The 16112-nt window shown below is 30.9% G+C and overlaps 2 protein-coding genes across 2 annotated transcripts; both read right to left on the bottom strand.

The window, feature by feature from the left end:
• Window positions 1-3101: 3101 nt before the first annotated feature.
• Window positions 3102-6149, bottom strand: LOC134691566 (uncharacterized). Its single transcript, XM_063552132.1, has 3 exons — window positions 5941-6149; window positions 3647-4935; window positions 3102-3112 (listed from the first exon to the last, which is right to left on the bottom strand). Exons 1-3 carry the CDS (start codon window positions 6147-6149, stop codon window positions 3102-3104), a joined length of 1509 nt encoding a protein of 502 aa, XP_063408202.1.
• Window positions 6150-7099: 950 nt separating this feature from the next.
• On the bottom strand, window positions 7100-14802 carry LOC134690642 (clavesin-2-like). The gene is made up of 5 exons (XM_063550627.1): window positions 14641-14802; window positions 13332-13762; window positions 12525-12635; window positions 10873-11060; window positions 7100-10023 (listed from the first exon to the last, which is right to left on the bottom strand). Exons 1-5 carry the CDS (start codon window positions 14771-14773, stop codon window positions 9852-9854), a joined length of 1035 nt encoding a protein of 344 aa, XP_063406697.1. The 5' UTR covers window positions 14774-14802; the 3' UTR covers window positions 7100-9851.
• Window positions 14803-16112: the final 1310 nt, after the last annotated feature.

The raw sequence follows: 16112 nt of genomic DNA, 5'->3' as shown, positions 1-16112 counted from the left end.
ATCAATGAAATTTAAACACAATGTTTATGACCACAAAAGGAAGGTTGGTATTGATTTTGGGAGTTTCGGTCCCAACAGTTTATGAATAAGGGGCCAAAAAGGGACCCAAATAAGCATTTTTCTTGGTTTTCGCACCATAGCGTTAGTATAAGTAAATAGAAATCTATGAAATTTAAACACAAGGTTTATGACTATAAAAGGAAGGTTGGTATTGATTTTGGAAGTTTTGGTCCCAACATTTAAGGAAAAAGGGGCCCAAAGGGTCCAAAATTAAACTTTGTTTGATTTCATCAAAATTGAATAATTGGGGTTCTTTAATATGCCGAATCTAACTGTGTATGTAGATTCTTAATTTTTGGTTCTGTTTTCAAATTGGTCTACATTAAGGTCCAAAGGGTCCAAAATTAAACTTAGTTTGATTTTAACAAAAATTGAAACCTTGGGGTTCTTTGATATGCTGAATCTAAAAATGTACTTAGATTTTTGATTATTGGCCCAGTTTTCAAGTTGGCCCAAATCGGGGTCCAAAATTAAACATTGTTTGATTTCATCAAAAATTGAATAATTGGGGTTCTTTGATATGCCAAATCTAACTGTGTATACATGTAGATTCTTAATTTTTGGTCCAGTTTTAAAATTGGTCTAAATTAAAGTGCAAAGGGTCCAAAATTAAACTAAGTTTGATTTTAACAAAAATTAAATTCTTGGGCCTCTTTGATATGCTGAATCTAAACATGTACTTAGATTTTTGATTATGGGCCCAGTTTTCAAGTTGGTCCAAATCAGGATCTAAAATTATTATATTAAGTCTTGTGCAATAGCAAGTCTTTTCAATTGCACAGTATTGTGCAATGGCAAGAAATATCTAATTTCCCAATATTGTGAAATAGCAAATTTTTTTTAAATTAAGAGTTATCTTTCTTTGTCCAGAATCAACTTAAATCTTTGTTATATACAATATACAATGTATATTCACTTTTTACTACCAACTGATAAATTTAAATAATCTTTACCATTCAGTGATAACAAGCAGTTTTTTTACATCATGTATTTAAATGAGTAGTAATTGTTGCAAACTCCATTAGAATATTTTAATTGAAATTAGTTTTGGAATAAGGGAAAGGGGGATGTGAATAAAAAATTGGATTAAATTTTTCTCATTTGAAATTTCATAAATAAAAAGAAAATTTCTTCAAACATTTTTTTGAGAGGATTAATATTCAACAGCATAGTGAATTGCTCTAAGAGAAAACAAAAATTTTAAGTTCATTTGAATACATTCATTCTGTGTCAGAAACCTATGCTGTGTCAACTATTTAATCACAATCCAAATTTAGAGCGGAATTCAGCTTGAATGTTGTGTCCATACTTGCCCCAACCGTTCAGGGTTCAACCTCTGCGGTCGTATAAAGCTGCGCCCTGCGGAGCATCTGGTTTTTTATGAGCTTATTCATGAACTCTGCCTAGAAAAGTCAAAGGGTTTTTCCAAGACTAGAAAAGCAGTTTCAAAGAACAAAAGTTTAAAAATCTGTTTTGAAAGTGTGCATAAACTGCCGAAGTTACTCTCAGTTGCCTGCAACTTTATAAGTACATGTACTAACATTTATGATTCAAGTTCAATGGTCCAATCTTTTTTTGTAAATTCAGAAATTAGTGCATTGATTATTGCCACTTCATTAATTTAGACTAAAACACGATTTAATTTTGTGTGATATTGAGAAAACCCGTTTAATTTATATAATTTTTTTTTAAATTATTGCGATTATAAAACCTGTCACATTTTTTCCCAAAAACTAAAAAATCGTAATATTTTCTGAATTTACAGTACAAAATATGAATGTGTCCATAGTACATGAATGCCCCATCTGCACTATCATTTTCTATGTTCAATGGACTGTGAAAATGTGGAAAAATCTTTAATTTGGCATCAAAATTAGAAAGATCATATCATAGGGAACATGTGTACTAAGTTTCAAGTAGATTGGACATTAATTTCATCAAAAACTACCTCGACCAAAAACTTTAACCTGAAACAGGACAGACAGACAGAAAAATTAACGGACAAAAGAACAGATGAACGAACAGAGGAACGGACAAACAAACGGACGCAGACCAAAAAACATAATGTCCCTCTACTATTGTAGGTGGGGCATAAAAATGTATTAAAAAGTGCAAAAATGTAAAAAAAGTCACATGAGGTGAAGTCTATTCTATATTTTGTGTTATGGATTAATATTTCATAATTACATCTTTCAATCCTAAGGCATACTATTCTAATGATATCTGTTTTGTAATAATATTTAGCTGTTTCAAAATAAAGATTGACTTGTAGAAAACATTTAATCAATGAGGGTCTAAATGGGGGTACCTTTACCTGATGAATAGCAGTAAAAATTCTGGCCAAATGAAGTTAACAGTAATTTTTGGTGCATGAAGATAAAATGTACTCTAATCTTTTAGAAGATAACAAAATCTTCATAATACTATCTTTGTCATGTTATGGTCGAGAATGAAATATCAATTAATTACAACCTAACTACAAATCAATAAAAAAAAACAATTATGAGATTATCCCTCAAAATTTCATCTTTAAACTTCATCTTTGGTCTAAATGTTTGTCCCCTTTTACTAAAGAACAACTATTCATTCTTGTCATGGATTAAAAATCAAAGTTTTAACCCAGGAATTCAACAAAATTTATATTGATAAGGTCCACAATCATATTCAGTTTTCATGATTTTTAATATACATTATTTATTAACAAAAAGATCTAAAGAAAGAAAACAAAAAAAAAACAGAAAAAAATATTACAACTTTTAAATACACAATGTAAAAATCATTTTTGGCACAACTTGACAACAAATACTGAAACACAATGTTATAATTATCTATAAATAAATTACAGCTGAGTTATATCACTACAGTTAACCCAAAAATAGACATGGGGAAAACACATCTAGTGCATGGACATTAAATGCATAATTATTTACAATTGTTTGATCAGGCTTGTCTTTAGATTTTTTTCAGAAAGTATAACTGAGTTATCTCCCATTGTATAAAATATTTTTTGTAATATATATTTTATTATTTTCATATCATTTTCAAATCTCATCTACAAATAAAGATGTAAACACAAATTATTCTGCTATAAATCTTAAACATATGGTTAACCATACTTGTTATAAATTATAAAATACATTGTACAAAGTCAAATAACAGAATACAGAATACATCTGCATTGAGCTCTATTTCCTAATAATATTATTAATGTTTGACCATTTTTCTTTTATTCTTTTTGCTTTATTGGTAGAGCACAAACTCATAGAGACCATGTCAACCCTATAATAATAGTTAAGCCATTCAATTGCTTCAGCAACAGATGGGACTGTAAATCTAACTCTACATAAGTAAACATATCTCTTCAATATCAGAATACAAGTATTTAGAATATCTTTAAATATGTGATAATTAACACCCAAGATTATACTTGATAAGGTTGGGAGAAAGCTTACATTACATACATCTTCTAACTTTTGAAAAAAATTAAGCCAGAATGTTCGAACGTATCTACATTCAAAAAAGAGGTGTATGTATGTTTCTTTAGTTTCTGTACAAAAAGTGCACAGTTCTGTTTCACTATATTTACACTTCATAAGTAAAATATTTGTTCCTAGAATTCTATGGAGTAATCTGTATTGAAATGCCCTTAATGTGGGATCTTCAGTTATAAGTAAAGGAAGACTAAAAAAATAATTCCATTCTTCGGCCACAATATCTATTCCCAATTTTATTTTCCATTTCTCTTGTATGCGTGATGGGGTTTCCTTTATTTTCTCTAGAAAAAATTTATACAAATGTTTTGATACTTTATCAACTGTTTTTATGGCGGTAACAATTTTGTGACTGACAATATTTAGTTTGATAAATACTTGTGAATGAATTATATTCTTCCATTCCTTTGGAAGAGCCAAGATTAGTCCATAGAACTCTAAGAAAGTTGTTTTTATATTATAATTTCTAATAAATCCATCATAATTGTAAAATTCTCCATTTTCCTGAATGAGATCATTTATGAAAAATACATTATTCTGTATCCACCTTTTATAAAAAGCTGTTTTTCCATCAATCATAATATTTTCATTTAAAAACAATGGTTGAGACAAGATATCACTTGGGGCTGTGGTCAGAGGTTCACACAGTGAGGCATATGATGAAATTACATTTTGCCAAAAAGGGTTAAATTCTTTTTTAATTTCATTGAGTGCTGATTTTGATAGATGCCACATATTTTCTCCACCATTCATTTCAAGGTGATCTGCCAATAGAACTTTCCATGAGGAATAATTTGTGGGGTCTAAAACTTTTTTAACCCAGGATAACTTAAGTGATTTTATAAATGATTCAATATGTGGCATTTTTACACCACCATCCTCGTAATTTGAGATAAGTATATTTCTTTTAATTTTGTCCCCTTTACCATCCCACACAAATCTGTATAGCATAGCTTGTAACTGCTTTAATATATCTGGGGATGGATCTGGTAAAACAGTAAAACATTGAATTAGAATTGGTAGGGCGAGAGTTTTCACAACTACAATTTTCCCATATATAGTAATATTTCTGAATGACCAATCACTTAAAAGATTTTTTACTTTTTGAATTTTTTCTAAATAATTATCAACACATATATCAACTTTTGACAAACAATATTGAATGCCTAGGAGTTTGAAATTTCCTGAATGGTTCCATATTATTGTTTTATTTGTGTTTAGCTCCTCACCACAGCCCCTTTTTGCCCCAATCCATATAACTTGGGTTTTTTCAAAATTAGCCTTCAAACCAGAGCATGAGTAAAACAAGTCTATCTTATCTAGAGCACTGTTGAGAGATTCTTCACTATCATCCAGGATCAAAGTCGAATCATCAGCATACTGACTGAGTAAAAATTCAGAATTTTTAATCTTTATACCATTAATGTTGTTGTCATATTTTATAGATGCACTAAGCAGTTCCAAACATAAAATAAAAAGATAGGGAGACAGCGGATCCCCTTGTCGTACCCCCCTCTCTATTACAAAAAAATCAGATAGATAGCCATTATTTTGAATGCAACTTTTTGAATTGTAGTAAAGAGTTGTGAACCATTTCACTATTGTGTCACCAAAACCTAGAAATTTCAAGGTTTCGCATATAAAGTTCCACTCAAGAGAGTCGAAAGCTTTTTCAAAGTCCAACAAAACAAGCAAGCCAGGAATATCTTCCTCATCTACTTTTTTCAAGAGGTCATATATAAGTCTTGTACACTCACCAATATATCTGCCTTTCATAAAGCCAGTTTGGGTTTCACTAATCAGGTGATCTAGGACTTTTTTAATTCTATTTGCAATACATGTTGATACTATTTTATAGTCTACATTAAGTAGTGAAATAGGTCGCCAATTTTTTAGAAAATGTTTTGGTTTACCATCTTTGGGTAGACAGGTAATAACACCTTGTGTTTGTGAAATTGATAATTTACCTCCTTGAAATGCTTCTTTGAAAGAACGCAGTAGGAAAGGATTAATGTCCTGCCAAAAAAATTTATAAAACTCAGTTGTAAAACCATCCAGACCGGGAGATTTTCCATTTTTCATATTTTTTAATGCATTATGAATTTCTGAGCTTTTTAGTTCCCCCTCTAAATTAATATTTTGTTCATCAGAGAGAATTTTGATAAATGGGTTTTCCAGAGAAAAGAAATTAGCTCTGTGTGTATTATTTATAATTGTTTTCTTGGATGAATATAGATTTTCATAATATAACTTTTGTTCCGCACGAATTTTTGCTTGATCAGTGATAGTTTCACCATTATCTAGAGTTAATTTTTGAATTACTTTTTCAATATAATTTCTTTTCTCTAGATTACAGAAATATTTTGTACTTCTCTCTCCTTCAATTTGCCATTTTGCTTTTGCTCTCATTATTGCCCCTTTTATTCTAGATTCTCTTAAAGACCTTAACTGAAGTTCAATATGTGTAATTTCTTCCCTTTTATCATTGATATTTTCATTATTGTTCAAATTGTTCAATTGACTTTCTAGTTCTTCTTCTTCCCTACTGCGTTCTTTCTTTTTAAAAGATGAATAAGATATTGTTTTTCCTCGTATCATCAGTTTTAATGTTTCCCAAAACAGTTGGTCTGAAATGGAAAATTCTATTTCTTCCCTATTTTCAGAATCAACTATTTTATATTGATCAATACAATCAGCAATACAAGTTTTAGTATTAGCAATAAATTCTTTGTCGTATAATAAAGCATTGTTAAATTTCCACAACCCTTTGCCTTTTTCATTTGTATTAAATTGAATGGACAGAGATACAGGTGAGTGATCAGACCTATATGCAACACCAATATCACACGAGATTATCAGTGGTTGAAAATCAGATGAGACAAGGTGAATCCATTGTATAAAATAGATTATAATTATTTCAAAATATTATATGCATCATCACTCTCTAGAAAATTTTGTATTCTTTATACTGCGGATTCATTTATTTTGGTGGGTATCAATTTTCGTGGATTGCTGAAAACTTTCATTCTTGGATACTGGGTTTAGCCAATCTCCGTATACAACGCCTATTGAAAATATGACATTCGTTGAACATTTGAATTCGTGGTTCACCTGTACCCATGAAACCTGCGCACAAAAATTGGTATACAACGAATAATAATGAATCCACATTAAGGTGGTACCTAACACTACAGGGAGATAACTCTGTAAAATCAGCTAAACGTTTTAATCACGTTGTGTTGTTAAGGGAATATAAAGCTTCTCAATGATCAAAGTTGGTGTTTGTCAAACTGCTATATAACCAGTGTAATTTTTCTGACAAAACGGTTGGTTCAAAATTTTTGAAATCTTTATATTTTTGTTATAGGGTTAAAGTAAATACTTTTGCAAAATTTTATGAAAATTAAACGAGGTCAAATTTATTTTAGTAAAAGTGTTGGGTACCCCCTTAAATACAATATATTTTTAGACATATGTAGTAATAGGTAATCTTCTATTTTGAATAAGACTTTTTGAATGAAAAAGGTTCAATAAATAACAAAGTGCAGAAATACAAAAATGAAATAATGACAATTTACAGGACTTTTTGAATAAAAAGTTTCAATTGCTAAACAACAATGTAAGGTGGCATTAAAGGATTGGTGGGATATATAATATAATATACTGCAAAGGTAAACATATAAACTAATTTGGCACAACTTGTACAAAGTAATATGTATATCTAACATGCATAAACAGAAAACGAACAATCAAACGCTACAAAAAATAAACTTAAACAAAAATTATAAATGAGTATAAATGCAACTGTAGACTCAATAAATTCAATAGCAACTTATTAATATCAGTTACAAATCAGACATTTAAATTCTAGGTTTGCAAGTGCTGACTTCAAAGTAACAGCTGAAAAGGCAAAGTATTAAAATTGACAATTTACATTTCATCATAAAAAGACAATATGCTTACTTTCAACACAAACTCCAGATCTTCATAAATGACAATAATAAAAAGAGTGTATATATTGCACAATTTCCCATAACAAAGAAGAAATAAATAAAAACAAAACATAACACAGCATAACATAACATAAACTACTATTACAGTGTATAAGTCATCAACCAGTTCTTTGTATATATTGCATGATTTCAAATAACATAACATAACATAAATTACTATTATAAGACACCAACCAGTTCTTTGTATATATTGCACGATTTCGAAAAAAATATACCAGTAAATAAAATAAAATACCGTCATAAGACATCAATCAGCCATGTGTATATATTGCACTATTCCAAATGAATATAAATTAAAAAAAATACTGTTCAGGCAATAAAATATGTCTTAATCAAAAGAAAAAGATGGATGTGAATGTAAAATCATGTTTTAAAATATTTAAATATTTAGCATGGTGAGTACACAATGAAGAAAATTTATTTCATAGATATTCAAGTTTCCAACTTGGTAATGAAAATTCTGTAAAAACCCAGGCCAATCATTTACATTAACATTAATCAATATTTGATCATTAAAATTAACATTAATGTTAAGGTATTCAACTAAAAATAATCAAAAATTAACATTGACTGTTTAAGTTGTAAATTGTAAACAACATATTACAAAATACAAAAAAGAACAAAAAGCTTTGATTGTATGTTATTAAATGTTGGTGACAGAAGTAAAAATTTATACAGATATAAATATGTAGACATACTATAAAGCAGATTTTCATAGGTGGATTTCCTTCAATAAATGTCATCATTAAAATTAAATTTAACTCACCAAATATTCATTCTAGACTCTTAGCACAGAAGAAAGCTTCAAAAATTTCTGATAAAATTTGTTATTTTTAAATAACAATTGCACAAAATATTATTTGCCTCCTGCTTACACTTTTCTGAGTTTTCAAACATTGTTGACAGATGGATGGACAAAGTGAAAATTTATAAGGTCCAGCTTCAGCGATTATCAAGCCCTTTAATGATTATATCCCCTTATATAAATATGCAAGGAAGATCAGATACAAGGATAAGAAAAGGGCAAAATTTAAACTCCATCAATATTAACCATATAATCCAATCAATAAAAAAACATATATGCATTAAAGCCAATTGAAGTGAACACATTTCAAATCAATATTGCACTGGTATTTGTATCATATAATATGAAAATTAACTAAAAATTCTTATAATCAATAATTATCTCCCTTTGTTTTAGTGTAACTGCAAGTTTATAAACCAGACAAATTATTGTTTAAACGAGCTCTTGATGCCTGGAGACTTATCCATGAAGAAATAAGGAAAAATCTGTTCAAGTGTGTGTTAAGTTTTATAAATAAAATCTAAAAAGAGGAATTTGTCTTTAAGACATGCCTTATTCTTTAAAACTGTATTAAAAGGAACAAATATGATTCCAGATATGGCTTAAGTTTTTATAAAGCTACCATATTAAATAAACTAGAGGCTCTCAAGAGCCTGTATCGCTCACCTGACTCTACTTGGGTTTTTGAAATCATATAAAAAAAGATAAAATTTGGCTACAAAGTAACCTCATAAGGAAAGGAACATTCATGCTATGTTTGATTTCATTCAATTCAGTGGTTCTCTAGAAGACGACTTTTGTATGCATTTCCCATAGGGTCCTATGTTAAACAAAGCCCCCTGCTGGTGGCCATCTTGGATGATGGATCGACTACAAAGTAACAACAATTGGTCAGTACCTCATAAGGAACAGTCCTGCTATGTTTGGTTTCATTCCATTCAGTGGTTCTCTAAAAGAAGTCATTTGTATGCATTTCCCATAGGGTCCTATGTTAAACTAAGTCCCCTGCTGGCGTCCATCTTGGATGATGAATCGGCTACAAAGTAACAACACTTGGTCAGCACCTCATAAGGAACATTCCTGCTATGTTTGGTTTCATTCCATTCAGTGGTTCTCTAAAAGAAGTCATTTGTATGCATTTACCGTAGGGTCCTATGTTAAACTAAGTCCCCCGCTGGCGGCCATCTTGGATGATGGATCGACTACAAAGTAACAGCACTTGGTCAGCATCTCATAAGGAACATTCATGCTATGTTTGGTTTCATTCCATTCAGTGGTTCTCTAGAAGAAGTTCAAAATGTAAAAAGTTAACGAAGACGACGCTGGACGTCAAGTGATGAGAAAAGCTCACTTGGCCCTTCGGGCCAGGTGAGCTAAACAGGAAGAATTCTTCATCAAGATGTGTCTTAAGCATGTTAAATCTTTAAAACTATACAATAAGGAACAAATTTTGGTCTACATGTGCCTTTAGTGTTTATAAAGCTATTCTATAAGAAAGAATTCTTCGTCAAGATGTGCCCTTGCATTCCCTAGTGACTTGCTACTTGTCAACTTTGGTTTGGTCTTAATAATGTCTTCTTTATCTTTACTAACTTCTCTTTCTTCATATTCAGCCTGATTGTACAATTCACTTGGCAATGACTCAGATCTGTTCCTGAAAATATTAATACTTTCAATAAAATCTGACAGTCAAAACATTTGATGATCCATTTCTAAAATTTTAAAATAAAACTATTAAGTCATTTAGTTTATAATACAAATGGAAAGTATGATGATGATTGATTCTGGAAAATCTTCTTCAGGATTGAATCTGTTGTTCAGTGGTTGTTGTTAGTTGATGTGGTTCACAAGTATTTCTTGTTTTGTATATAGTTAAGAATGTTGGTTTTCCTGTTTGAATGGTTTTACAGTAGTCATTATTAGGGCCCTTTATATCTTGTTGTTCAGTGTGAGCCTAAGCTTCATGTTGGAGACATACTTTGATCTATAATGGTTTACTTTTACATATTGTGACTTGGATGGAGAGTTGTCTTATTGGCACCCATACCACATCTTCTTATATTTTATTAGGTGTTTGGACAATTTAAACATTAATAAAATAGAAACAACTGTACAAAAATTTAAGTGGCGGGGTAAGAAAAGTGCTTTCAAAATCCACTACAAAATAATCAGTTGGGAGTCACAAATAATGATCTGGTAAAAAGGCAGGCAAAGTATTGAGATTCACATGCAAGATTGTTTGAATTTATTACAATAGGAAATTCATATAAATCACCATAATTTTGAATTTAAAATGTATTACTTACAGATGTATGTACAACATTATTTTACCTCCACAAGATTGGGACATATAGCTTTCAACTACATCACATAGGAACAGGTGTTTTGATGATGTTGTTAAAGTTCCAATTTTGGTAAACACTGTGTATTTACCCAGGTAGTTGTAATCTGTATTAAGATAAAAGTATTTTATATTTCAAAAATCAAACTTTTAATGTCTTACTTGTAAGAAAAGCAGTGATCTGGCCAGTATATTTGCTTGTCGCCAAAGCTGAAACTCTCATCACCTATCAGTTCCTTTGCCCAGATGAGATTGTTATAAGGAGGTAAAGTACCTCCTAACTCTGCAGGTAATACCTCTTTATGTATGTAGTTGTGTAACGTTCCTAAGTTGATACCATGCATATGAATCTAAAATATATAGAAAATAGAATAGAACCAGGTGCTCCGCTGTGCGCAGCTTTATACGACCACAGAGGTCTAACCCAGAACAGTTGGGGCAAGTATGGACACAACATTCAAGCTTGATACAGCTCTGAATTTGGATTGTGATCACATTTTTGACATAATATGAGTTTCTGACACAAAACAAATATCAAGATCTTACAAATCTATTGCCCAATATTGTGCAATTAAAGATTTCTTCTTCAAACTTTTCAAAAATTTGGAATTTGAGAAATTTGGGGGGAAAAATGAAAACTGCCCCCCCTTTTTTGCAATTATTCCAAAACCTGACATTTCTTTATACATAATTTACAAGAAGTGTAAGGGAGGTAAATCAGAACATATCCAAAATTGTATGTTTAATTTTTTGGAATTACCTCCCTTACACTTCTTTTAAATTGTCTTAATTGTCCATAGACCAGAAAAACCAAGTTTTCCCCCTTTTGCCCCTAGTTCTAAAAATGATGAGCAATAACTCCCAAAATAAATACTAAACATCCCTTCATAATATGGAAATTTGTGGTATAATTTCAGAAGAGATTCATACACTTAAACACAAGATATTGTTTGAAAACTACAAAAATGCTTATTTTGGTCCCCTTTTCTGGCCCTTAATTATTCCTAAACTATTGGGACCATAACCCCAAAAGTCAATCCCAACCTTCCTTCAGTGGTATTGAACCTTCTGCCTAAAAATTATAAAGATCCATTGAATAAATCAAAAGTTATTGTCCGGAAACAAAATGCATCTTCGGACGACGATGCAGACAACGACGACGATGCAGACGACATGATACAATTATACTACGCAATTATTTTTTTTAAAAACAAATGAGATGGGGTATCCATCAATGACACAAAATCAGTACAATGCATGGCAAAAAACACACAAAAAGCCAAGAAACAGCATAACAAAGAGCCATTTATCCTTGAATATTTTGCATCTGAGATCTGAGATCTATTGATGTGCATACATCAAGACATCATGATCAATTTCTTAGGTTGTATATGTGTATTTTGCATGCTAGAAATTAGTGTTTTGTTTGTTTCACCAGCAAACAGAAAGTTGACGTAATAACTTCAGGTCAAACTTATCAAATTCGGTAATATGTCAAGGTCATAACTATTTGATGTCACAAAGCCTTAACATATGCAATTTCATTGAGAGATGAGAAAAGTGATAAAGACAGTGGGAAGACCAATAAGTTTATTTACGTTACCTAACTGTATATTAGTCTAGGACTCTAGGTCATACAATTCAATGATAAAAAAGTTTTATAATGTTCAAGGGGAGACAATTTAAATTTTATATAAAACTTTTTTCTATCCACATCCCCTACTCCTATCATACAATTGTTTAAGGGAGACTTAGCAACAAGCAAGGTACAATCATCAATCTAAGGGAGATAATTAATACTATTGCATACAAACCCTATCTCTACTCTTTTCTTTGAGGAAAGGCTTCAGTAACTTAAACATTGCTTCTATATACCAAGGCTGGTTAACAAAATGTACTGCCCCAAACCTGGCAGGAAAACAGTCCTGTTAACAAAAAATGCATATTTACATTATAAAAATAAAACACAAAAAAAACCGATAATCAATGTATACTATTAGGATCATACAAGAAAGCATTACTTTTTATTCAGCTCTATATATGCATATTTGTATATATTGATTTTGAGTTTATTTTTTTTGGTAAATTTGGGAAACATTGTATTGCAGATGCTTAATTTTATGATGTTACATAAATTTTGCAAAATAGAATGTAATTAATCCATGGAAACCAACAAACAATAATAAATTAACTGTATGTTGAATTTCCAAGTTAGAAGCTATGTATAATGAATTCATGAATTTTTCAAGCCTGCACTATTTTACAATGTATCATAGCTTTTCACTTAAAATTTCATATTGACATGATTTACTAAAGACCTTATGTCAACATCTATCAATCAGTAAACTTTTTTTACTTTTACAATGCAAGCTGATCTGTATATTGTAGAGTTTAAGATAAAAACTTTGAATATTAACTAGAAAGTGGTCCCAAAATAAACATTTCACAATTGGAAAAATCTATGGTATTCTTTTATTTCAGAAAATAAGCGAAGCTTCCTGTTCTTAACAAAGTTGACAAAGAGTTCAAATGAGGAGTAAACAACTACCGGTAATGAGCAATTAAGATTGGGACCTGTGTACCTGAAGATGACAAAAATACATTGCTTGACCTATGCCTACCTGTAATCCTTCTATCATCTGTTTCAGAACTTTTGGACTCAACCACATTGACTGCTTAAAAGTAAACTGACTCCAATCTACTATTATAACAAAGCCATTAATCTGAGCCTCATCCTCATCTATCAACTTTTCTAACGTCAACAAAATGGATCTATATATAGAATCTAGGCCATAGCGGCCATTGTCCCAATTTGCAGAATACAAAACAAATATTTTCCTACCAAAATGGTCATGGTTTGGAAGAACCCCTGGAAGACCATCTAATAAAGCATCTTTTATTCCAGGTTCTGATGCCTGGAATTTCTTAAAAATGTCTGAATTGTCCTGCCTAAATTCAAAATATCTTCCATACAGTTTAAATGCCTCAAATGTATCAAATTTTCTGGCTCGCAGGAATCGTAATATAAAAGTATCATCTGTCCGTAAGAAAGCTACAAAAAATAAAACAATAGTTAGCATTGTACAATAGAATTCAATACCATCAACCTTTAGTCCATTCATAAATTATTAACTCAAAAACTTTTGCTTTTCTTTCATTATTGTAAAAGTAGCATCAGGATAGGTGTTGCAAAAAAAACCAAAAGTGCATTGTAATTTTGATAGTATTGTTGGCCCTAACCTTTACCTGTTGTTGACATGTATGTAAATAATATATGGTACAATATACTGCAGTTACCTAATTTATTAAGAAGAGTTTATGTTAAGCATGTATCTGATGTTAAGTAGTTGTTTTTTGTTGATGTGGTTCATAAGTGTTTCTCGTTTCTCATTTTTATACAGATAAGACCAGATTAGACCATTGCTTTTTGTCATTTGAATGGTATTACACTACTGACTAGTCAGCACTTTGACCTTTCATGGTTTACTTTTATATATTGTGACCTGGATGGACAGTTGTCTCATTGGCACTCATACCACATCTTCTTATATCTATAGACTTGAAGACCATACTTTGACCTATAATGGTTTACTTTTTCAAATTGCGACCTAGATGGAGAGTTGTCTCACTTGCACTCATACCACATCTTATATATCTATTGTATAAATTTTTGTTCTTAAATGTGATATTTTCTGTGGATTCATTTATTTTCGAGATTACCAATTTTTTGGTTGGATAACGGAGAACTAATTAGTGTATGTTCTTTGATATTTAATTTGGGGTTTTGCTGATGATGTCTGCATACAAGCCTATAGAAAATTTGTAACATTTAATATCCTGGTTTACCTGTACCCACGAAATGCACGAAAAAATTGGTATGAAAAGAATTATGATGAATCCACAGTTTACCATTTTAACTCTAAAACCTACTTATATCTGGTCTTGTGATTATCTGTTCCCTTACTCCTAGTATTGCATCTTTTATGTCATCAGGATCCTCATTTAGCTCCCGTTTAGCCTTCTTTTTAAGTTCCTCTGATAAACCCCAGCCAAATTCTGCCATGTCTACTCCTATATCTATACATCATGTTCAGGTCTGGAAAGAAAAATGGTATAATTCAGTAACAAGTCATTAAAATAGGGAGATGTGGTTTCAATGTCAATGAGACAACTTTCCACCAAAGTAAATTGGATGTAAGCAATTATAGGCATCTGTATATCGTCTTGAACAACAAGAAAAACCCATACTGTATGGTCGGCTATAAAAATCAAACTTCATTCACAGTCTGTACGCTGAATAGCAGCCCAGGCTTGTGAAATAGCTGTTGTGCATGCCTGTATAAATCATATCTACAGGCCAACAAAATCTAACTAAAAAAATTCAAAAATTGAGCTCCGGGCCTGTAGATTTAGCAGTTCATTGTGAAGACTGCATTCATTATGTGGTAGTTTTTTGTAGCTGAATAATCATTTTAGTTTTTAGTCTGTTTTTTTTTTATAAATTAGACAATTTTTCAAAAACCATAAATCTATTCATTACTATATTATTGAGTCACTTAGGATTTTGGAACCACAAATTACACAATCTTTACATAAATGTTTCATCGATAAAAAGATATGGTTTGGAATTTTGGCTGTACGGTACCTGTAGAAAAACTTATCAACAGGATCATATAGCACATCCTACCTTTTAGGTGTCAGACCACCAATTACTCCCTCCAGTTTAGAACGTATGTAAAAGTAGCCCTACTCTGACACAAAATAGTGCCTTTGATGTACTTGTTTACTTAAACTAAGCAACAAATATGCAGAAATGAAACTTTTGGTGAAAGAGACATATATCTAGATCATTTTGAGCCAAAATTTACTTGTCTATGAGTTTGCATCAAAAATTGAGGATTAATGCGCTCCATAGTATACTAATTTTAGATTTTCAGAAAACCAGGTTTGTTTTTTTGAGTATCTCTGTTTGATGGTCAGTTAATTTGTTAGAAGGCTTTAAAGGTATGGTGAAAATTGACATGTAGAATGCTGATACATGTACAATTCAGGATATACCTGGTTTCTATGAAGTTAAACTTAAGGTAAAATATTAAGAAAGCTGTGGAAATTGCAAAATTTGGTTGAACAGATAGGGATTTTTAATTGGTGGTCTGACACCTTTAAGAGAAATGCGGTGAAACCCAAAATTCAGAAAATAATTGATGTTTTGGTCTTAACTGATCATTTCAAATAAAAGTAGCCACATTTTAAATTTTTTTGGAGAAAAAAGTCACAAATTGCAAATTTAGAGCATTAAACCTGAATGTGTGCTATTTTTAGATTTTCCTACCTTGACAATATGCTTTCACATAAAAAATGTTATTAATTGTTATAAATGCACAGTAAGTTGTTTCTGTGGT

This window comes from Mytilus trossulus, chromosome 11 (assembly GCF_036588685.1).
Source record: "Mytilus trossulus isolate FHL-02 chromosome 11, PNRI_Mtr1.1.1.hap1, whole genome shotgun sequence".
Taxonomy (NCBI): domain Eukaryota; kingdom Metazoa; phylum Mollusca; class Bivalvia; order Mytilida; family Mytilidae; genus Mytilus; species Mytilus trossulus.
Note: the sequence above shows the minus strand (reverse complement) of the source record. Positions and strands in the feature narration are given on the sequence as shown.

Excerpts from the sequence above, each read along its gene's own strand:
- LOC134691566 (XM_063552132.1), bottom strand. The coding sequence starts at position 6,149 with ATGATACGAGGAAAAACAATATCTTATTCATCTTTTAAAAAGAAAGAA. Across the intron at positions 4,936-5,940 it reads ATGAGAGCAAAAGCAAAATG|TCAGTATGCTGATGATTCGA; the intron begins GCAAATTGAAGG and ends ATTTTTACTCAG.
- LOC134690642 (XM_063550627.1), bottom strand. The coding sequence starts at position 14,773 with ATGGCAGAATTTGGCTGGGGTTTATCAGAGGAACTTAAAAAGAAGGCT. Across the intron at positions 13,763-14,640 it reads AATCACAAGACCAGATATAA|CTTTCTTACGGACAGATGAT; the intron begins GTAGGTTTTAGA and ends TATTTTTTGTAG. Across the intron at positions 12,636-13,331 it reads AGATGATAGAAGGATTACAG|GACTGTTTTCCTGCCAGGTT; the intron begins GTAGGCATAGGT and ends TTTTGTTAACAG.